Source organism: Myotis daubentonii, chromosome 1, assembly GCF_963259705.1.
Source record: "Myotis daubentonii chromosome 1, mMyoDau2.1, whole genome shotgun sequence".
Taxonomy (NCBI): domain Eukaryota; kingdom Metazoa; phylum Chordata; class Mammalia; order Chiroptera; family Vespertilionidae; genus Myotis; species Myotis daubentonii.
Genome location: NC_081840.1, coordinates 129644682 through 129668817, shown reverse-complemented (window position 1 = coordinate 129668817; position 24136 = coordinate 129644682). Strand labels below are relative to the sequence as shown.

Sequence of the window (24136 nt, the reverse complement as noted above, 5' to 3'; positions counted from 1 at the left end):
ACTAAAGATTGAGACAAACTAGTAAGAAAGGTAGGAAGAAAATCAGAAGATTAAATCATGGAAGCCTGTGAGATAATGTCAGCAAAATAGAATAGTGACCAGTGGGCCAAAGATTGTAAAGTACGTATTGATGCCCTTAGAGCAGTGTCTGTGGCTTGGGTAGAAGAAACCAAAATAGAATGAATTAAAGAATAAATTGGAGCCGAAACCGGTTTGGCTCAGTGGATAGAGCGTCAGCTTGCGGACTGAAAGGTCCCAGGTTTGATTCCAGTCAAGGGCATGTACCTGGGTTGCGGGCACATCCCCAGTAGGAGATGTGCAGGAGGCAGCTGATTGATGTTTCTCTCTCATCGATGTTTCTAACTCTCTATCTTTCTCCCTTCCTCTCTGTGAAAAATCAATAAAATATATTTAAAAAAAAATAAATTGGAGATGAGAAAGTGTAAAATAGTATGGACAACTCTTTAAAGAATTCCAGCTTCGAAGAAAGGGAGGAAGGCCAATGTAAGGTATAAGGGTGTTTATAAATTTAATTTTTTTATTTAAAAAATCTGAGTAGGTAATACATGCATGTGATTTTAAAAATTGAAAGTTATAAAAGGCCATATACTGAAAGGAAATCTTATACCCCTGTAACATTGGTCTCCAGTCTTCCAACTTTTAGTAATTTATCATGTCTTTCAGGGATCCCTTACATATTTAAGCATTTATATCTCAAAGCATGTTTAGTTTAATTTTGCTTTTTAAAAATGAGGGAGGTTTAAATGCTAGTGAGAACCGTAGAAAGGGAGAAGCTGAAGACACAGGAAAGAAGGGATAATTGATGGAGGAAGTACATCTCTTTTGTTGTATCTGCATCCACCCTCTTCTCTAGTTATATGTCCATGGAAGTGTGGAATTAAGGGAATTTCTGCCTGGTGGTTTCTATTTTCTCTCTGCATTAGGAACAAAGTTCATGTGCTACTGAAAAAAAACAGGAAGTAGTAGTATGGGACCTCTAGCAAAGTGGAGAAAGTCTGAAATAGCCAACTTAGGGAATGGAAAGAATGCTAACTGGGTGAACAGGGTGGTTACTATTATGAGTTCATATTGGGTCCAGTTGAACTTACAGGATGTAAATTGAGGTAGTCAGTCTCAGTGCTGGGTGATTTTTCCGCACCATTTTCTAGCCATGTCACTCCTTCATACAGAAAAATTTCTGATAAAACTATGGGTACTCTTTATTAACATACTTAGCTCATCAGTGAAGAATCAGAACCCCCATGTACATTGGTGGGGCTTCTCCCTTAATAAGCAAATATTAAGAAAGAGATTGCCTTCTTAAAGTATCCAGGTAATTTTGTGTCTCTAGAACAGGGGTGGGCAAACTTTTTGACTCGAGGGCCACAATGGGTTCTTAAACTGGACCGGAGGGCCGGAACAAAAGCATGGATAGAGTGTTTGTGTGAACTAATATAAATTCAAAGTAAACATCATTACATAAAAGGGTACGGTCTTTTTTTTTTTTTTTTTTTTTTAGTTTTATTCATTTCAAACGGGCCGGATCCGGCCCGTGGGCCGTAGTTTGCCCACGGCTGCTCTAGAACCACCACTGTACTACTACATGGTGCATACTAACAGAATATTCCACATCTAACAATAGAATATTTCTAAAAGGCTGATTGCACTTAGAATGGTTTGTTAAGAACTGGAATAACATAGAAATCATTGGACTGAAATTCAAATTTTAGAGATCAGGAAAACAGAGCTCTAAGAAAGGACTTTCCAAAAACATTTTGTTCATTTTTGTTAGTCTTCGGCCTCTAACCAGCTCTCACATTCCTGCTCTCTGTCGGTTGCTGTCATGAAAATCCAGTTACTTTCTGTTGACCATTATACCACATTTTTCCGTGTATAAAACACCACCATGTATAAGACACTCCCCACTTTTCCAACCCCAAATTAAGAAATCAATATTTGAAACATTTTGCTGGTTTTCCTCTTACGGCCTTCTTCTTTTTTGGCATCTTAAGTAGTTGTTCTTCCTGTTTTCTCACACTGTCTGATCATACATTCAGTGGGAGGAGGTTCAAATTATCTCTCTGCAGCTCTATTTCCATGCTCTTTTGCATAGCTGATTACATTCAGTTGGAATTTTGCAGAGTAAGACAATCGCTTACCCGTATTTATCTTTTTATTTTTGGACATCTTTATGGGCTCAGAATGCTCCAGTCCCTGTTGCATCTGCCCACTCGCCACCTCCAATTATAGCATCAGCTGATGTCAGTAACAATAAGGCTTGTGATTGGAGGAAGCCTGTTTGACAAGGTATGGGCAGCTACACACCCGCATGGCTCCTTCCTCACATGGCTCCCTCCTCAGCTGCCTTCCATGTATCAGATGCCCCTCGATTTTCAGTCTAACAATTTTAGAAAAAAAATGGCATCTTGCCCTAGTCAGTTTGGCTCAGTGGATAGAGCTTCGGCTTGCGGACAGAAGGGTCCCAGGTTCAATTCTGGTCAAGGGCATGTACCTCAGTTGCAGGCTCGATTCCCAGTAGGGGTCATGCAGAAGGCAGCTGATTGACGATGTTCCTCTCTCATCAATGTTTCTATCTCTCTATCCCTCTCCCTTCCTCTCTAAAAATCAATAAAAACATTTTTTTTTTAAAAAAATGGCATCTTATACATGGAAAAATACAGTAATTGTCAAACTGTGCTCCATGCAACACTGGTGTTTTCATAATCAGATTCAGGCTATTCTGTCACTAGTATTGAATATGGTGATTATCTCAGAACTTGCAGAAAACAATTAGCTAATGGGAAGATAGATAATTTTTTTTTTTTGTTTTCTCTCCTCACACATATTTTTTAAATATATTTTTTATTGATTTCAGAAAGGAAAGGAGAGACAGAATCATCAATCGGCTGCCTCCTGCATGCCCCCCACTGGGATTGAGCTGAAACCCTGGCATGTGCTCTTGACTGGAATCGAACCCGGGACCCTTCAGTCCGCAGTCCAATGCTCTATCCACTGAGCCAAACAAGCTAGGGCTCACATACATATTTTTTTAAAGTTTTTGTGCTTGCTACCACTTACTGGCTATAGACAGTGGATTTCAGAACAATATTGAAAAACCATGAATTAACTATCTCCAGGTTAAGTTTAACAGCTTGTATTTTAAGGATTCATATAATTACTATTGTAAATTTTATCTTGCATACATTTTGGTAGTCATTTTTTGTTAGACATTCAGAAATATTTAGTCATAGTCTAAGAGGTAGTAGGCAATTGTGCTTGGTTCTGGGGCTACAAAGAATAAGGTTTCATTTCTTCCTACAAATGGCTTATAGTTTAGATTAGAAATGGAAACACGGGGTTGGCAGTGTTCAGTCCTTCTTGAGCAAGAGAAGCGGGAAAGATTTCATTGAAGAGATGACATTTGAGCTGAGTTTTATAGATGAGTAGGTTTTTCGCCACATAAAAGATGAAACTGAAATAAGCCAGTATTCATTAGGCAAATGGAAGAAGCCATTCTAATTAGAGAATTTTGTGTATAAAAAACAAGGGTATGAAAAGGCCTGTTATAAGTACTTAGCAGCAGTTCAGTGTGGCCAGAGGGTGGTATGTGAATGGGGCTATAATGAAAGATTGAGGCAAAGAGGCATCAGAGACCCAGTCAAGAATGGTCTTTGTTTATAATAGAGTATAAAAATTGTTTAGGCAGTGGGGAAACCATTAAAATGTTTAAGTAAGCAAATAACAATGACTGGTAGAGCATATTTTTGTTATTTAAAAAACCTCTACACTTTAGTAAAGAAAGATGGATTGCAGTGTTGTCAATCAAGTCAGGGAAACCAGTTAGGAGGTTAATGTAATAATCCAAGCAAGAATTGAAAGTCTGAAGTAACCATAGGTAATAGAGATGGACAGGAACAAGTATCTAAAGACATTTGATGGTGGATTGGATTGAGGATCGAGATTGACCTCCTGGTTTGCAACTTGTATAACTAGGCAGATGGGTAAGATTCCTCTTGATGGGGAAATACAGAACAGAAATAATCTGTTTGGGAAGGACAATGACAAGTTCCATGTGGATAGATTGATTTAAAAACCTGTTGGACATCCAGTAGGCTATAGGAATATTGGGTTGCATATAAAATTTTGGGACTTATCAGCATATAATTAAAAGCTTTGAACTGGTGACGTTGCCCAGAGAGAGTATTTAGAGCAGGAATTCTTTACTTGAAATCCAAATATCCTAAAATTACCCAAAATGTTACATGTGACTTTTGTTAAGTAAAGGTCCATAGCTTCTTCAAATTGTCAGAAGGGGTAGTGTGAAGAGCAGCTAAGGACAGAGCCCTTGGTATCTGCATTCCTTTCAAGTGATGGGCAGGGTTAATGGTCTCAGCAAAGAAGGCAGTAGAGGAACCAGAGTGTAGAGAGAATCGTGATATCAAAGCCCACGGAGAATTGTCAAGACAGATGAGAACTGAAGAATTGTTGGCTTAGCAATTAGAAGATTGGTAAAATGATTCTTGATAAACAATATGGAATTAAGTGTATATGTATTTAATGAAACTCCCCAGAGAAACACCAGGGTTTCTAAGAATTATAAAGAACATTAGCCTATAATAAAAGTTCAAATGCCTTAAGTGTCCAAGGCTATGTTAAATTTTCTATTGCCTTGCCATTACAGTTTTATCTATCTCTTTAATATCTGAATGTAAAAACCACCAAATTCATCTCTTCATGTTTTCTGGATACTTCATGCAAATCTTTGTTTTAGGCTTCTGCTTGTGTTTTTCAGCCTGCCTGCCCTGTTCCCTACACTACAAATCCTATTAGTCTTTCACAGTGAAGTTTGTTCTACTTCCTCTGTGCCCGCCTATTTATTTATTTATTTATTTATTTATTTATTTATTTATTTATTATTAAGCCTTCATTGTTCAGATTATTACATTTGTTCCTCTTTTTTTCCCCCCATAGCTCCCATCCACCCAGTTCCCACCCCACCCTCTGCCCTTACCTCCCCCCCCACTGTCCTCATCCATAGGTGCACAATTTTTGTCCAGTCTCTTCCCGCATCTCCTACACCCCTTTCCCCCCCAAAAATAGTCAGTCCATTCCCTTTCTATGTCCCTGATTCTATTATAATCACCAGTTCATTCTGTTCATCAGATTATTTATTCACTTGATTCTTAGATTCACTTGTTGATAGATGCATATTTGTTGTTCATAATTAGTATCTTTACCTTTTTCTTCTTCTTCCTCTTCTTAAAGGATACCTTTCAGCATTTCATATAATACTGGTTTGGTGGTGATGAACTCCTTTAGCTTTTCCTTATCTGTGAAGCTCTTTATCTGACCTTCAATTCTGAATGATAGCTTTGCTGGATAAAGTAATCTTGGTTGTAGGTTCTTGGCATTCATCACTTTGAATATTTCTTGCCACTCCCTTCTGGCCTGCAAAGTTTCTGTTGAGAAATCAGCTGACAGTCGTATGGGTATTCCCTTGTAGGTAACTGAGTTTCTTTCTCTTGCTGCTTTTAAGATTCTCTCTTTGTCTTTTGCTCTTGGCATTTTAATTATGATGTGTCTTGGTGTGGTCCTCTTTGGATTCCTTTTGTTTGGGGTTCTCTGTGCTTCCTGGACTTGTAGGTCTATTTCTTTCACCAGGTAGGGGAAATTTTCTGTCATTATTTCTTCAAATAGGTTTTTAATATCTTGCTCTCTCTCATCTTCTGGCACCCCTATAATTCTGATGTTGGTATGCTTGAAGCTGTCCCAGAGGTTCCTTACACTATCTTCGTATTTTCGGATTCTTTTTTCATTTTGCTTTTCTGGTTTGGTGTTTTTTACTTCTTCGCATTTCAAATCTTTGCCTTGATTCTTGCACTCCTCTGGTCTGCTGTTGGGAGTCTGTATAATATTCGTTATTTCAGTCTGTGTATGCTTAATTTCTAGTTGGTTCTTTATCACAACATCGAGGGTCTCATTAGATTTCTTGAGGATCTCATTAACTTTATCGGCAGCTTCTAGACAGTTCTTGAGAGACCTTAAAAGTGTGGTTCCGAACTCAATATCCTCCATTGACAGTTTTGTCCTGTTTCTTTGTCTCCCCATTTTGTATGCTTTCTTGGTGCACCCCCTAGTGGTCTTTGTGCACAGTCTTGTTGTAGTTAAGCCTTGATTGTTGTAGTTAATACTAGGGGGATTTGACCTCCAGGCCAACTGGCTGTGAGAATCAGCTGTGTCTGCAGTGGGAAAACTTCTGTCCTCTAGGGAGGTGCTAATCTAGCCTTTGCCTGAGGCTATCTGGCAAATGGCTCTGCGCAGGGCTTGGGCGGGGCGGGTCACTCGGGATCAACAGAGCGGGTGGAGGGAGCAGTTATGGCTGCTTCAGTCCCGTCCCCAGAGGCTCTGCCTCTCAGAGTCCCAGCAACCGCTGCAAACCTCGGCGAGAAAGCTGCCCTCGAGTTCCGACTGATGCCAGACAGTCCCGCTTCTCCCGTTTGAGTCTGGGTCCCTAGAGACTCGCCCAGAACTGGAGCTCAGAATCTGAGACTCCCTCCCGATTGAAAATGACAACCGCGCCCTCAGCCGCCAGCCCGCTCCGCACGTACCTCCACACCTTTGTATTTTCCGCACTGCGCCTCCTCTGAGTCTCGTATGCTGTTCTCTTTCCTTCTAGTTGAAGAATTTCCCTTCAGCCAGCCTTCCTGTGGTTCTGGGTGATGTCCGTTCTGTCTTTTAGTTGTATTTTTGAAGTGGTTGTTCGAGGCAGCTAACTCCGGTGTTTACCTTATCCACCATCTTGGTTTCTCTCTCAGCTCTGCCCTCTGTGCCCTTTTCTGATTGACCTATATTAATTTCCCTCTTTCTGTTCTAGTGGTATATATTGTCTTTTTGGTTTTGTGGTTAAAATTGTACTATTTTGCATTATTATTACTTATTTTACATATTATTGCCTTCTTTTACCAATGATATTTTACTCCTGAAGTTAGTATTACCTTACATTTCATCACACCCACTAGTGACCAAGTTTTCACATACTAATTATTATAGATACTAAAATATTTGAATGAATTTTTTTAAAATATATTTTTATTGATTTCAGAGAGGAAGGGAGAGAGAGCGATAGAAAGAAACATCAATGATGAGAGAGAATCATTGATCAGCTGCATCCTGAACACCCCTCACCAGGGATCGAGCCACAACAGAGGCATATGCTCTGATCGGGAATTGAACTGTGACCTCCTGGTTCCTAGGTCAATGCTCAACCAGTGAGCCACACCAGCCGAGCAAATATTTGAATGAATTTAACCTACAACAAACATAATGGAGTGGAAATAAATGTCTTTAAGAAAAAAATCATATGATGCAATTCAAATTATACAGGAGTAATTTATAGATCATTATTATGACTGTATTCCATTTCTGTGGATAATCAAGAGTTGATTGTATATCAGAATGAATAAGATACTGATATATCAGACATAAACTTTTTGGCTTTTATTTGGAATTTTAAGGTATTGAATTAATTGAATTTGTTAAGTCACACTGGTCTTTTTTCTGTTTAAATTTAGTTTTCAAAATGGAAATATCTTTTTGGGATTTTAAAAAATATGCATATAAAAATCAAAAGTCTACAAAGTAGAAATTGCATACTACTGACATACTATTGTCAAAGACACTAGTATGACAATGTTTTATAAGCATCTTTACTATTCATAAATTAAGTAGGTACCAGTGTTACTAAATACAAAGCTTAGGCATTAAAAATGCAAGTTACTCATTGTTTTGGAAGCATACTTCAGTGTTATGATGTTTTTAATTTTGTTGAATGATAAATTTAGCTTGATCATCTGATTTGAAGCCAGTGTTCCTGTTTCTTTCACTGTTTGCTGGCAACTTTTGGCACAACCCAGGGCTATAGTAGGAAAAGCTGTAATAGGAAAAGAAAACAAGCAAGGTTGTATTGCTTTGTTCTGGAATCAGAAAAGTTAAAACTTTAATAATTAAGGGAAATAGATGTTAGATACTGCCAAGTGGGTCTCATTGTTGCTGAGCATATACCTGCTAACAATAATCCCAAATTTTAGAAGTTACCTAATTGGAGGGAGAAATCCATGTTACATTTTAGTGAACCAGATTGATAACAAATATATGTCTAGGCCTTTTTTTTTTCTTTCTGGAATCACATTATAGATATCTATGGAAGTACAGTTTTGTGCATATCCTCACACCATAATTTAACCATTTTTTTTTAAACAGAAAGCATTTTGACCATTTTTTTTTAAAGAAGCAAAGTTATTTTAATTCACAAGCATTACTGTTTATTGAATAGAAATATAATAAAACATTGAGATGAAAACAGTGGGGAGAAAATAAGTGCACTCACTACCTAGGTGACTTACTCCTTCAAAGCTGCCTCAGTGCTCCTCAGCCCGATTCGTGCCTCCTTAATATGTCTAATACCACATTTCCTAGACCTTCGAGGTTATTTGGCATTAGTAAATTATGAATCATAAAACAGTTTCATGGGCATCCTTACTTTATAATAAAAACTTTATTAAAAAGTTTCAGGGAAAAATAAATGTAGCCCAATTAAGTTTTTATCAATATCTATGAATTAAAATACTGTAATTAAAAACTATACAATGCAATTTAATAACTTTTATGTTTGAGAAGGCATTTTACCTGATGGCACATAGTTATATGTTGGTTACTCCAGACGACAAAGAAAAAAGTTGAGAGACTTCAGAATTTTTTTATTTATACACACTTGACCATCCAAATTTAAGGGAAGAAAACATAGGTCACTGGGATAGGGAGGCAAGATTCCAGGTACCATGGTGGTCAACAGTAGTCTGAGGGATAAATCAAAATATTTGATCGTTGGTAGTTTGAATGTCTGCTACCTAATCCAGTTATGATTGAATCGAAGGTAAGAATTCTCTGGAATCATGCTGTCCAACAGAAATATAATTTGGCCTACATACGTGTAATTTTAAATTTTCTAGTAACCACATTAAACAAAAGGAAACAAGTGAAATTGCCTTCAATAATATATTTAACCCAGTAAATCCAAAATATTTCAATGAGTAATCAATAGTTTTAAAAAGTTAAAAAATGTTTTACATTTTTGTGTGCTAAGTCTGAAATTCAGTGTGTATTACACTTAAAGCACAGCTCAATTTGGACTTAGCCACATTTCAGGTTCTCAGTAGCTGTGTGTGGCTAATGACTATTGGAAAGTCTATCTTTAGAACATCTAGGCTTTATGTGCCCATGGCATTGAGAAAAAAAAACTTGCCTCGTATCTAATGTAAAATATTAAGTTACAGATTTTAGAGGATACCTATATATGTGCTGGCCAAGTAAGCCTCTAATCTAGGTTAGTTTGTTGACTAGCCATTTGCATGATAAGGATGAATAGTTTTTGTTTAGTTTAATCACCATTTGGTAAAATATTAATGAATTTCTGGGCTTTTTCTGTAGGTGCAGTTCTTTTGCCTTTGGTCAAGCATATTCTGCCACATATAAATTCTATAAAGATTTTATGTAATATACAGAAAAATAGTTTTGTTTTTATGATCTGTACATCAATTGCTAGAAATCTGTGATTATATATTCTGAACTTTAAATAAAATAATAATGGATACCTTACTCTCTTTTTTAAATATATTTTTATTGATTTCAGAGAGGAAGGGAGAGGGAGAGAGATAGAAACATCAATGATGACAGAGAATCATTGATCGGCTGCCTCCTGCACGCCCCCTACTGGGGATGGAGCCTGCAATCAGGGCATGTGCGCTTGACTGGAATCGAACCTGGGACCCTTCAGTCAGCAGGCCGACGCTCTGTCCACTGAGCCAAACCAGCTAGGGCATACCTTACTCTTTCCAATATTAAATTACTTAAAATAATTGGGACTGACATAATCTGATTTGTGTTTTCTTTTGTATTTTAAGGATATGGAATATTATCTTGTAAAATGGAAAGGATGGCCAGATTCTACAAATACTTGGGAACCTTTGCAAAATCTCAAGTGCCCGTTACTACTTCAGCAATTCTCTAATGACAAGCATAATTATTTATCTCAGGTAAAGAAAGGCAAAGCAATAACTCTAAACAATAACAAAGCTTTGAAACCTGCCGTTGCTGAATACATTGTAAAGAAGGCTAAACAAAGGATAGCTCTGCAAAGATGGCAAGATGAACTCAACAGAAGAAAAAATCATACAGGAATGATTTTTGTTGAAAATACTGTTGACTTAGAGGGCCCACCTTCAGACTTCTACTACATTAATGAATACAAACCTACTCCTGGAATCAGCTTAGTAAATGAAGCTACCTTTGGTTGTTCATGCACAGATTGCTTCTTTGAGAAATGTTGTCCTGCTGAAGCTGGAGTTCTTTTGGCTTATAATAAAAACCAGCAAATTAAAATCCCACCTGGTACCCCTATTTATGAATGCAACTCAAGATGCCAGTGTGGACCCGATTGTCCCAATAGGATTGTACAGAAAGGCACACAGTATTCACTTTGCATCTTTCGAACTAGCAATGGCTGTGGCTGGGGTGTAAAAACCCTTGTGAAGATTAAAAGAATGAGTTTTGTCATGGAATATGTTGGAGAGGTACGTTCAACTTATCACACAGCAAATAATGTGTGTGAACGGTTTACACTTTTAAAAAGTTTCCTTTTTATCTCAGGAACAAATATTTGATAAATAATAAACAAATTTATTTTTATACATATAATGTGTATATATGCAGAAGTATTATTTCCCATGTGCCACTTACTATTCTAAGCACCCTATATAGTAACACATTAATTTTCTCAACTCTGAGGTAGTGGTATCATCTCCATTGTTACAGGCAAGGAAACTGAGGCACAGAGAAATTAAGTACCTTGGTTTAAAATCTGAACTTCACCACTGCTACACTTCCTCAAACTGAATGGCGGGTTAAGCTGTGACCAGAAAAATACGAGTATGACTGCATATCTGGGCTGTCAAATCTGATATTTTAAAAGTTGTTTGGAATTGGATCACCTGATTTTGAGATTAAATTGGATCCCTATATTGATTTTCATATTTTTAGACAATGTCAGATTATTATAAATCACTATTTAGGATACTAAATCTTTTATAATTCGATTATTCTCTTTTTTTGGCTTAATAAGCACAGCAGCTAAATTTGGTTGACACTATATATCACCACAGACTTTTTTTTGGAGCCTTGGTTTTGAATCCTGACTCTTCTTTACTACTGTGTGACCTTGGGCATGGTACTTAATTTCATTGATTTTGAGAGAGAGTGGGAGGGAGGGAGAGAGACTGAGAGAGAGATACATCGATGTGAGAGATACATCGATTGGTTGCCTCCCTCACACATGCTGACCTGACCGGGAATAGAGCCTCCAACCAAGATACATGCCCTTGACCAGAATCAAACCCACCACCCTTCATTCCGTGGGCCAACATTCTAACTAACCATTGAGCAACCAGCTAGGGCAGTGGTCCTCAAACTGCGGCTCGCGAGCCACATGCGGCTCTTTGGCCCCTTGAGTGTGGCTCTTCCACAAAATACCACGTCCGGGCGCGCACATACAGTGCGATTGTAACTTCGTGGCCCATGCGCAGAAGTTGGTATTTTGTGGAAGAGCCACACTCAATGGGGCCAAAGAGCCACATGTGGCTCATGAGCCGCAGTTTGCTGACCACTGAAGGGTGACATATTTTGTTTCTTAAGCTGAGCATGTAGTAAAGCTGTGTTGTTAAGAGCAGAACTGTAAGTGATTGTTTTGAGCTGCCGAATTTCATAAAAACAACCTATTCTTATAAAATGAAACTTTCTATACAATTGACTGCAAATTTAACATACCTTCTCTCCTATATTTTTAATAAATTTCCCTTTGTAACTGCACACAGATTAGTTATAGGAAAAATGTCCCTTTAGAGCACATATACTTGTAAACTTAGTGCTTTGCATTCTGTTATATCCTACAAAGAGCTATAGTTATGTCGGTTTTTGAACATCTCAATAGATTAGAATGAAAGTAGTACATGGTTTCAGCTTCATTGTTAAATGGTCCTAATTCCTATTTAAACAGTCATAATTCTTTGTACCATCATTTCTACTCCCTTTGTTTTCCCGCCTTTTTTTGGTCTAGCTCTTCTAGAGTCATTTGTGTGAATGTATATTTTGATGACACTTTATTTTTAAACGTTGTAGATACTACTGTGTTAATTAATTTATGGATGAGAGTTTCTTCACTTCAGCAGTATCTATATAATATAGTTTTTTAATTTTTAGGTAATCACAAGTGAAGAAGCTGAAAGACGGGGGCAGTTATATGACAACAAAGGAATCACATATCTCTTTGATCTGGATTATGAATCTGATGAATTCACAGTGGATGCAGCTCGATATGGAAATGTGTCTCATTTTGTGAATCACAGTGTAAGAAATACTGAAAGTATAGACAGAACTAATTAGTACTGTGTTTAATGGTTTTCCATAGTTGAGAGAATAATTAACTTTGAACCACAGATCCTTTTAATATTTCCAAAGTATTTTAGTACAAGGGTTTCTTTTATTAAGGCATGGGATTATCACTGTATTAGAAAAATTCATTTGGAAAATTCAGAATGCAAATACCATGCATTTTGCAAGTCTTTACATATGTTACTTCACTTAAACTTTCCAACAACTTTTAAGATAGTTATTATCCTCATAGAGGAGGAAATTAATGAGCAGAGGAGTTAAAAGGTAGGAAGTAGAAAGTTTAAGAAACACATACAATTACATAGAGGTTAACGCTAAATTTTTGGATATATAACTAAAGATAGTTGTATTCTCTTAAAATGTAAACGTTAACATTTTTATAAGATTTATAAATTTGTAGAGTGTTGAAATAGTATTTAGGGCTAGTTTTCTAAATTATAAGTTAGTATTTTTTTTTAAGGAGAGAACGATGATTTTTATTTTTTAAAATATATTTTATTGATTTTAAAATATATATATTTTATTGATTTTTTTTACAGAGAGGAAGGGAGAGGGATAGAGAGTTAGAAACATTGATGAGAGAGAAACATCGATCAGCTGCCTCCTGCACACCCCCTACTGGGGATGTGCCTGCAACCAAGGTACATGCCCTTGACCAGAATCGAACCTGGGACCCTTGAGTCCGCAGGCTGATGCTCTATCCACTGAGCAAAACCGGTTAGGGCTAAGTTAGTATTCTTAAGTATTAGTCTTGTGAGATTGACTTATCCATTTTATAGATTGCAAGGAAATGTATCTCAGAGAGTAAGTTATATAGCTGACCATATAAGGAAGTAGACCGTGTTAAACTTTTGATGCATTTTACACCAAGAAGCTAATTTATGACTAATAATGAAATGCCAGAGACCTTCTGACTCCCTTCTTTTCTGACTTAAATTTTTACTTTAATTTTGTTCTTAATAATAAATTTGAGATACTCCATATCTCCAATATTACATATTCCAGAATTTAGTGTAGAGTTCTCAATATAATCAAACAATTCCAAGCAAGAGTTTAAGTAATGAAACCCCATGCAATATGAAATTTGAGTTCTACAGAACTGATTTGATTTAGTAAATGCAGTTGTTCCAATTCTTTAAATATGCCTTACTGAGTGAGATATTAACAGGTGAACAGATAATGTTATCTGGGATTTGCAGTAACATTTTCCAGAAAAATTAAAAAGTCAGGAATAGATGAAACAAGATTGCAAAAATGTTGATAATTTTTGAAGCTGCATAGTGTATTCATGTGGAATTATATTATTTTCTCTAGTTTAATTTATGTCTGAAATTTTCTATAAGTTTGAAAACAGTATTTTTACATATTCCTATCTCAGAGACCTCCAAATAATCAATTTCCAGGACATCTTAAAAAAGCAAATACTCTGGGCAACAAAAAATTTTATATGGATGTAGAAGAGTTCATTCATGTAATTTTTACTTAAATGGGTTCTAACATTCTTTTTTAGTGTGACCCAAATCTTCAGGTGTTCAATGTTTTCATTGATAACCTCGATACTCGTCTTCCCCGAATAGCATTATTTTCCACGAGAACCATAAATGCTGGAGAAGAGCTCACTTTTGATTATCAAATGAAAGGTATGATTTTCAAGTACAGTTTTGTTGGTGTTAAGTTGTTTTAGTATGAAGAATCTGTTCAAGAATAGGAAAAGACTAGATCATCTGAACCAATATTAAATATGAAAACATTGAGGCTATAAGTTTGTCTTTTTACTCAAGGTCTCAAAGCTAACCTGCCAGCTAAAACTGGAATCCAGGTCTGCCTGACCATGAGCTGAGTAATGTTATTTCTTCTACATCACATTGCCAACTGCTTTTTTCAGAATTTCCATTATGGAAGCCTACTTATTTTAACATCCTTTCTCAGTACTACTCGTATTTAAAAAATTGTAAGCCTACATTTCTGAATCTTTTACTAAGAGATGATTTTTTTTTCTTTTGTTTTTTTGAGATGGATATTCTTTTCTTCTTTTTTTTAAAATATATTTTATTGATTTTTTACAGAGAGGAAGGGAGAGAGATAGAGAGTTAGAAACATCGATGAGAGAGAAACATCGATCAGCTGCCTCCTGCACATCTCCTACTGGGGATGTGCCCGCAACCCAGGTACATGCCCTTGACCGGAATCGAACCTGGGACCTTTCAGTCCGCAGGCCGACGCTCTATCCACTGAGCCAAACCGGTTTTGGCAAGATGGATATTCTTAGTAAAGAAAATTGAAAGATTGAAAATTGATTTAAATCACACATGAACTTATTCCATTCCTACTGGAATTTGGCTTTTTAAAAGAATATTTAGTTCTATTTACTTTATTGTGATACTATAAGTGATTTCTTTCCATTGTTTTTCTAAGCATGATGGCTTTTACATATTGTTACTACTTGATTTTATTTATGGCTCTTAAATAATGTATGAAAATGAATAATTGTGTATTGGATTTTCCCAGAAAGTTTCATCATTTCAGAAATCAATTCTCATAAATATGGACTAATAACATAAACTTTACCTCTTATTAGCCTATACCATCCTTTCAAGACAATTCATAATGATTTTTCTCTGAATATTCACATTTATTTAACGCTGAAAATTTGAAACTCATTCTGAATTGTCTTAACTATCTTTCTCCTGTATTTCTTTCTCTACATATTCAGGTTCTGGAGATATATCTTCAGACTCTATTGACTACGGCCCAGCCAAAAAGAGAGTCAGAACTGTGTGCAAATGTGGAGCTGTGACTTGCAGAGGTTACCTCAACTGAATTTTCAGGAAATAGAGCTGAGGATAAATGTAGTTTTGTTTTTTTCTAATGTTAACATTTTTAAAAATAAATATTTGGGACTCTTTTCATATTATGAAGATTATATTCTATGTTAATTTACAATTCCTGTTTCAAACTATTGGCCAAAATGCATCATTGATGCTTCTGAAGAGAGGAACACAAGGCCACATAGACCAATTTGAAATATACCTAATTAGTGGCTAGATACCAAACAAGAAAGGAAAACTACTACAGGTCAGCATATACATACTTAAGAAGTCTGTGTGAACAGAGAAATGCCTTCTTCGGTGTTTAAGTGTTAAACTGATAATGTCATGATCACTAAGATCAAACATTCAATTTGCCATATACCTTGAATTTAGAGAACTAGTAAAGTTCTATTTTTGTTATTATGTTGTCATTCTTGTTTACCTATTTATTACTATAAATATTGTACTTGTATTGGAGACAAATGGGTGATGCTGAATTATACCCTGTTTTCTACTTCTTTCATTAAAACATTGATATCTTAATGATACTGAAATTTAAGGTCTAAAATTAAATGTGAAAAAAGTTAATTATAGCTTTATTTCATATTTTGAAGCAATTTAGACCATTATTTGAAGGGTATATGTTTGAACCACAATCCTATAGAATAAAAATCTCCCAAAAGCTCTAAAATTCTAGAATAGTTGACCATTAATGCCTCTTGGAAATGACACAGCACTGGGACCAGGAGGTTTTTGTTGGAGTATCAGACACGGGAAATGGGATGCTTTCAGGGTCCTTTTCAAAGACATGAATTGGAGATTCATGTGAGTACTTCTGGTCCAAACAATAAAACAAGATACTCCTGAGAGCAGCTGTACTTAATATAACATCAACATACACTTTCTGAGTATCAGGCTGTTTTGAACATTTCCTTTCTACCAAATTTAACTATTTTTATATTTCCTGCAAGCTCTTCCTTAAAAGTAATCTGTATTTTGAACTGATACCTATTTTATATGTGAGTTTTTAAAATGTGACAAAGCTAAACTTGGCTTGGCCAAAGTGTGTGCCTGACTTATGAGACCATTTATTACTTGAACTGTGAAGACTGAAATGGAATATATTCATTGTTGGTTTTGTTTATTTTCCTGAATAGTAAAACCTCAAAACTATGTTTTCATCTCTTTCTGATTCTGGGTTTTCTAATCTGGGTTTTCTTTGTGATTCTGGGTTTTCTAATCATGGTGTTCAACATAAAAGTAAAGGCAGCAAATAAGTCTAGCTCTCGGTATTTCTAAGCTCATTGCCCTAGGCTTTAATGGCCTAAAATAAGCTTTAGTAAAATTGAACTGACTTCAAGAATGCAGCATTTCAAATACTTTCTTTTTTAAAAAAATATTTGTATTTAAAATATCTTCTTAATCCCTAATCTCTTTTTTGGGAAAAGCTACATTTCATTATTATATTGTTATTATGACTTTGCTCTTTCATAATACAGGGTAAATTGTATACATGTTTAGAACTTCAGAGTATATTTGCTAACCAAAATTTGCAGAAGGTGTGAAAAAAAAATACTGACATGGTATCAGTGTTGAGAGAGCATCATTGATTTTACAGGTTGCTCCCCTTGGCCAAGCATTCTTTGAATTATAATTGGTAAGTTTAAAGATGTGATTTTCATTTTTTAAAAGTCTGTTTCATTGCCTACTTAATCTTGTCTTTTTGTGTTAAAAATATAAAACAGGAGGGCAAAAGGAAAATGGCTATTTTCAGTCAACTGTATTGTTATTAATAGAAATTTAATGGGCCTTTGAGATTTTAATTACCTGTGTTACCCTTACGTTATTAAAAAGCTGAACTTTAGTAGAAAAATCAACATTTAGCTTCTTTACATTAGTTTCCTAAGTTGTCATAATTTTTTCTCTCAATATAAAGCAAATATTCAGTGGTAGTATTTAGATCAAGTTTAAACTGTCAGTTAATCCACTGTAGAAGTACTATTAATACCATTGTTTTCGGTTTCTGCATATGAAGATTGTGATACACAATTGGTAATCTCAGGATTTTTCCATATATGCAAAATCTATACAGCACTTATTTTTCTTATATTTCAATAGTTTTTCTTTAGCAAATAAATGTAGACATTTGATTTTCTATTTATCATGGGTTAGCTTTGTTTCTGAATATTTTACTGTCTTTCCCAGGCTACAAAAAGGATAGAAAAATACCGATGTATTCCTGACTACCTGCTGTTGAGGTTAACCAAAGGTTTATATACAATTCCTTTCAATGTTAGATTTCTTCTTAAAAAGTTTATCGTTGTCATGGTTCATGCATTTGGATATTAAAGTATAATTTTACACTTAGCATAATGTGAATGGATATTTCTCAAAATTGTTTGAGCATTATTATCACCAGGTATTTAAACTAGTTTCACTAAATACTGCCTAGAACTGCAAAGGAATTTTAGAATTAGAGCTAAGAAATATTCCTTGAGCAAGTCTTAGGCCTTTATACTATGTACTCATAAATCTATGAGTTTGGTGTTGTCACCCCTATAGTACACCAAAGGAAGTAGGTTTAGACTGATTAAGTAATATTAACATCCCCAAGACCACCCAGTAAACTATACCTATATTTAATTAACATCTTCAGGCATACTTTTTTTTAAAAAAAATCAATTTCTACTATGAGTTTAGACAAACTTCTAAGCCTTGGACTCATCTCTAAGGCAAATGGGGCTCCACTGGATTTCTTCTGTGATGTATCTTGGCATTTTGAAACTTTTTTGCCTTTCTAGTACTTTATAGTTCTTGGAGTAAAAAATCAAGTAGTCACTATAAATAATCCTGTTCACTGTTATTCTCTTTTTGAGGGGCCTTATTGCATAGTGATTAAGAGCATGGACTCTGGGGCCTGAATCGCCTGTATTTGAGTCCTGGCTTCAACCTTTACTAGCTATGTAAACCAGTCTCTCTGCCTCAGCCTCCTCATCTGTGAATAGGAATAATGAATGTATTTACATACTTCAAAGGGTGTTGTGAGGATTAAAGGAGTTACTACACAGTGTGTGAAAGAATTAAGCATTATCACAGAGTAAGCACCATATGTATTAGCTGTAATTATTCTGTACCTTAAGTACAGTATATAAACCTGTACTGATGTTTAAATTACAGGTTTATACAGTGACCCTTGAGCAACACAGGTTTGAACTTGGGGGTCCCATGTTCAAGGGTCAACTGTATAAAGCTGTACTTTAACATCTTTTGTGATCACTACAAGTATTTTGATCAAAACTGTTCTAGTGCTCTTAGTCCTTAAATTCATTTATTCAGCATTTATTATGCCAGACTCACATATAAAACAATAAAAACTTGGCAGTATATACTATTACATGGATGGTGTGATTTTAAAATGCTGACTAAGAATATATTCAGAATAATGTTTACAGGCATGTTTTGAACACCCCCTCCCCTCTTGGATCACAAGCTACACTATTAAGATGAAGTCGCATATACAAATGTGTATATTTGATTGCATGATTTATGAGAATGAATTATAACTAATTTTTAGAGCTATAAATAAAATATGAAGCCTCTGGGTTTCAGTAATGGACCTATTATAATTATGACCAGATATTCAACCAGTGATTTGCAATCCTCATTGGTTCTTTCCAGAGACTTTATACTCACTTGGAATTTAGGAAACAGTACTCAGATGGGAGGTGGACAAAATGAACTGACTTACAGTGACTCTAATGCTGCCCCTCATATAAGTCTGTAGAATGTATTTCATCCAAAGCTTAGAGCAGCAGCCAAGCTAGAAAAAAATGGGTCAGTGATCCCTTAAAACCCCTTGTATCTTTCTTTCTTCCTTTGCCCCAGGTTTCTTACTGTGCTCAGACCACTCCCCATGGGCATACATATTAATAAAACTTACTGCTGAATAATTTAGAATAGACACTTCTCTAAAATCGTGACCCAACATTTCCTTAAAGACCAATCAGAAATGTCCAGGCCCTTAGCCCTATCCCTTAACCACATCAGTTTCTTCCCCTCATCCCTCCTCTTGTGCCAGTTTAACTGAAATGTGAAGTCACTGTGCAGTTTTTCCCCCATGTAAATGGACAGGCAAATCTGTCCTCCTAACACAGTGATGGTGAACCTTTTGAGCTCGTCGTGTCAGCATTTTGAAAAACCCTAACTTAACTCTGGCGCCGTGTCACATATAGAAATTTTTTGATATTTGCAACCATAGTAAAACAAAGATTTATATTTTTGATATTTATTTTATATATTTAAATGCCATTTAACAAAGAAAAATCAACCAAAAAAATGAGTTTGCATGTCACCTCTGACATGCGTGTCATAGGTTCGCCATCACTGCCCTAACACATACGCTTCTGGAGAAATGAGAGGGCTGGCTTTGTGGGTCCTCTCAGCCTTGCTTCCTCTGAGCACTCCGTTTATTTCCTCTCCCACTGACTCTAAGTCTTGTAACCCTAATTAGTCTGGTGGACCCAATACTTACTGTTGATCTGTTTATCTTGCAGCGTGGTGACAATGTGTGTCATTGTTAGTGTAACTGATCTGCAAATTGTTTTAGAGACTCTACTTAAACTAGTTTTAAGTGAAATCTCTGCTTTTGCTGCCCTAATCTACAAAATGTCAGCATACCAAAGTGCTTATTAATGTTAATTAAAATGTTATTAAATACACATGTAACTGCAAAAGCATATCCTATTGGTGGACTTTAGAAAAGTTGAATGACTCACAGAACACATGTATATACTTTTGGTATTTAATTGTTTTAAGTGGTGTCACATCTTTTGAGGTAAGTTCAGGGCTGAATTTTCCTATAACCATCAGTTTATAATAATAGCCAAGTTTATTCTTTCAATTTTAAGTATTCCTATGACCCAGGATATGATCTATCTTGGTGAGTGTCCCATATATTCTTGAAAAGCATGTATTCTATTGTTGGATTGAGTATCAATTGAATCCACTTGATGGATAGGTGCTATTCATGTCTTCTCTATCCTTGCTGATTTTCTGTAAGCTAATTGTTACTGTGAAAGGAATGCTTAAGTCCCAGCTATAATTGTGCATTGGTTTGTCTCTCCTTTCAGTTGCTTCTCCTTTGTACAGGCATACCTCATATTATTGCACTTAAATAGTGCATGCTCATTAACGTCAAGGCAAGACCCTCCACCAGTAAAAGGGTTACAACTTGAAGGCTCGGACAATAGTTAGCATTTTTTTTTTTTTTTTTTTTTTAGCAATAAAGTATTTTTAAAGTAAGGTATGCTGGTTTTTGTTTTTTTTTTAGACATAATGCTATTACATAATAGGTCACGGTTTAATGTAAACATAACTTTTATGTACACTAGGAAACCATAAATGTCATGTGACTTGCTTTGTTGCAGTGGTCTGGAACTAACCTGCAATAGCTCCAAGGTATGCCTGCATATTTGTTGTTAAGTACATACACATTTAAAATTGTATCTTGGTGAACTTCACCTTTTATAGTCACTCCACCTGTCTATTGAGTAGTGTTTACATGGTATATCTTTCATCCTTTTACTTTTAACCAACCTATATCATGTGAAGTGAGTTGCTTATAGACAGCATATACTTGGGTTATGTTTTATTTTTTCCTATCTTTTCATTGGTGTGTTTAGACCATTTTAATTATTTATCTGTTTGGATTTAGTCCTCCCACATCTTATGTTTTTCCCCCCTCTATTTTTTGTTCCTGTTTCTTCTTATTGCCTTCCTTTAGGTTATATGAGCATTTTGACATTAAAATTTTGACTATTACTTCTTTGTATATATAGGTTTTTTTCAGTGGTGGCTCTAGAATGAATTCTTACGTATCTAAGAGTGAGCTTTTTCTTTTTTTAAGAACTATGCTTTCACCTGTTGCCAGCTTCTCATATAAATACTGTAAATGCTCTTGTTTAGGTAGCTCAGCTTCTGGAGTTGCGGGAATTTCAAAATCAGAGGAGCTCTGTGAATCTGCATTGGTGCTAAGAGTTAGCAACTTTCTTTCTTGAGGTATGTGTTTCCCACTGCTTACAGTGGTTGGTTCTCCAGCACTAGAAACTACATTTACATCTTCAGAGTAAGTATTCTTTGGGCAAAGTACATTTTGTTCCATCTGAGAACCAGGAAGATTCTCTTTGACTCTTGGTTTGTAGCTACCTTTATTCAAAGAAGTACTATCCCCCCTGTTTCTCTCTTGGGAAGATAACAAAACAGTGTCAGACTGGCTGTCCCAGCCTTGACTTCCTTGTTCTGAGATGTGTGTAGACTGAGAGGAATTCTGAGAAGAGATGTGAGTTGACTCGCCATCAGAGTCACTAAAAAGCTTTGGTGACTGAGAACCCCCTGCCTCTGTGGAGGAAGGAAAGTTTTCCAAACCGCAGTCTGTGTCGTCGTCATTTCTTTTAAAGAATACGTCCCACTGTGGTACTTCCACATCAGTCTTTTGCTGGTGTGGAGGGCTCGGATCTCCTTGACCTGAGGCTGGGATTGGTAATTCTTCTTCACTTTCACTGTTGGATTCTTCACAGTCTATAAAGTTTGCCCAAAGAGAGGTTTTCATGCTCTCTGCTTTGATGCATCCTGTGCTTTGTCTCAGGTTTTCAGGCTGGTTTTGTGATACTACAGTCATTGGAAATACCTCAGGGTGATGAGTTTGCTGGTTTGGAACTTTGTGCCTTAAAGGTACCGGCAGAGGATCATCAAAGAGGTCATTTTCCTCCTCCTCCTCCTCCTCTTGGGGGACAAAACAAAAAGGGTTTAGAAGAAACACAGAATGCCAATTTGTAACATTTAGCTATGTTTTTAATTCATGGAATTGCAAATAATTGGGAGTTTACTCTTCCAAGAGCAATTAAAAGGCCCCTTATTCTTGGGATATTCTGAACAATTTACCACTCTTCAGCTTATAAAGTCAGATAGTGAATTGAGAATATAGACCTGTGTTCCCCAAATTAAGGTCACAATACCTATATTAGTGGTTTTCAAACTTGGTTGATCATCATCTGGAGAACTTTGAAAAACACAGCTTCCTATATCTCATTCCAGACCTATTGAATTCTTTAAGGGAGGACCCAGTCATTTGATTTTTGCTTTTTTTTTTTTTTTAAGTTCCACAGCTGATTCTAATCATCAGCCAGGTTAGTGAAACACTCACACTAGAAGAGAGGTTTATAAATACTAGATGCTTAAGTTGGCTGATTTAATATAATGACAACAGTTCATTATTTTCTAAAGTTTTCCTGCTATAAATATTTTGATACCTACTTTGTGCTTGTTATGAGCTGAATGTGTTCTCCCAAAAGTCATAATTTGAAGCTCTAACCCCAATGTGATGGTATTAGAGGTAGGATGATAATTAAGTTTAGATGAGCTCCTGAGGATGGACCCAAACGATAGGATTAGTATCCTTGTGAAAGAGTCAGACAGATTTCTCACTGCCTATGTACAAAGGAAAGACCTGTGAGCACACAGTGAGAAGGCATCTGTCTACAGGCCAGGAAGAGGCATCTCACCAAGAACTGAATCTGCCAGAACCTTGATCTTGGACAGAACTCTGAGCAGTAAACATCTTGTTATAGCAACCAGAGCTGCCTAGTTCACAAGGCTGTGATATATACTAGGGCAGTGGTCGCCAACCAGAGCTCCGAAAGGTTGGCGACCACTGTACTAGGGGGAACATACAGATTTGATCAACTTTAACCAAAATACTAAATAAACCACATGTACAATCATGAGACTATTTTTTTGTTCTAGTGCTGAATCTGGTGTTAACTTATAACTACCTACTACTTAAAAATATAACTGTTTTCCTAGTGATAAAGGATATAGCTAAAAACTACAGTTTGCAAAGCCACTAAAAAGATGGGTCACAGAGACTGTCATCCAGCTCTCATTTTACCAATGAGGAGCTAGGCCCAGAGAAGGTATGTGAATATGCATAGGTCAAGAAACAGGTGAGCCAGTGTGGCTCAGTTGGTTGGGCATCATCCCAATCAACAAAAGGTTGCCAGTTGATTCCCAGTCAAGGCTAATACCCAGGTTGCAGGCTCAATCCCTACTAGGGGGTGTGCAGGAGGCAGTTGATTAATGTTCCTCTCTCTCTCTCTCTCTCCCTCTCTCCTTAAAAATCTTTTAAAAATAAAATAGATAGGCAGAGAGCCAGGTATCAAACCCAATTCCTAAAGTCCTGTGTTCTGATTAAAAATTGTTTAAACAAGCAACTATTTATCTTATCCTTCTTTTCTAAAGGACTTAAGGTGACTGAGTTGTCTACCTATGGTATATGGAATCATCAGTCTACAAGGCATGGATTTTAAAATTTTTTAAATTTTAATCTTTATTGTTGAGATTATTACCGATGTCCCTCTTCCCCCTCCCCCGCCACCATAGCTCCCCACTACCCGGTTCCCACCCACACCAGGCCCTTGCCACCCTATTGTCTGTGTCCATAGAACTGCATACATGAATATAAGATCTTTGTCTAATCTCTTCCCACACCCCTCCTACACCCCTTTCCCTCTGAGAATTGTCAGTCTGTTCTATTTCCATGCCCCTGATTCTATTCCATTCACCAGTTTATTCTGTTAATCAGATTTTTTATTCATTTGATATTTAGATTCACTTGTTGATATGTATTTGTTGTCACTTTGTTGTTTATAATTTTTTATCTTTACTTTTTCTTCTTCTTCTTCTTTGAGAACACCCTTCATATAATTTCATATAATACTGGCTTGGTGGTGATGAACTCCTTTAGCTTTTTCTTGTCTGTGAAGCTCTTT

General features: G+C 36.2%; 3 protein-coding genes across 11 annotated transcripts in view; 2 read left to right on the top strand and 1 right to left on the bottom strand.

Annotated features, from left to right (window-relative positions):
* The window catches only part of SUV39H2 (SUV39H2 histone lysine methyltransferase), a 37635-nt gene extending 19657 nt beyond the window's left edge, over positions 1-17978 (top strand). For 2 of the 6 annotated variants that reach the window (XM_059659908.1, XM_059659940.1), the window contains 4 exons: positions 9960-10628; positions 12310-12456; positions 14012-14141; positions 15215-17978. In XM_059659908.1, the coding sequence (XP_059515891.1) occupies positions 9960-10628; positions 12310-12456; positions 14012-14141; positions 15215-15321 (1053 nt within the window). In that variant the 3' untranslated portion in view covers positions 15322-17978. The remainder of the gene's footprint in view (positions 1-9959; positions 10629-12309; positions 12457-14011; positions 14142-15214) is intronic. The other 4 variants (XR_009447977.1, XM_059659931.1, XM_059659950.1 and 1 more) reach the window with 4 other exon arrangements.
* Positions 1-24136, top strand: part of MSANTD7 (Myb/SANT DNA binding domain containing 7) — a 501345-nt gene that overhangs the window by 100126 nt on the left and 377083 nt on the right. The window lies entirely within an intron of this gene.
* Positions 20099-24136, bottom strand: part of DCLRE1C (DNA cross-link repair 1C) — a 51895-nt gene continuing 47857 nt past the window's right edge. Inside the window, exon 14 of the mRNA XM_059660008.1 lies at positions 20099-22091. Within this exon, the coding sequence (XP_059515991.1) occupies positions 21181-22091 (911 nt within the window). The 3' untranslated portion in view covers positions 20099-21180. The remainder of the gene's footprint in view (positions 22092-24136) is intronic.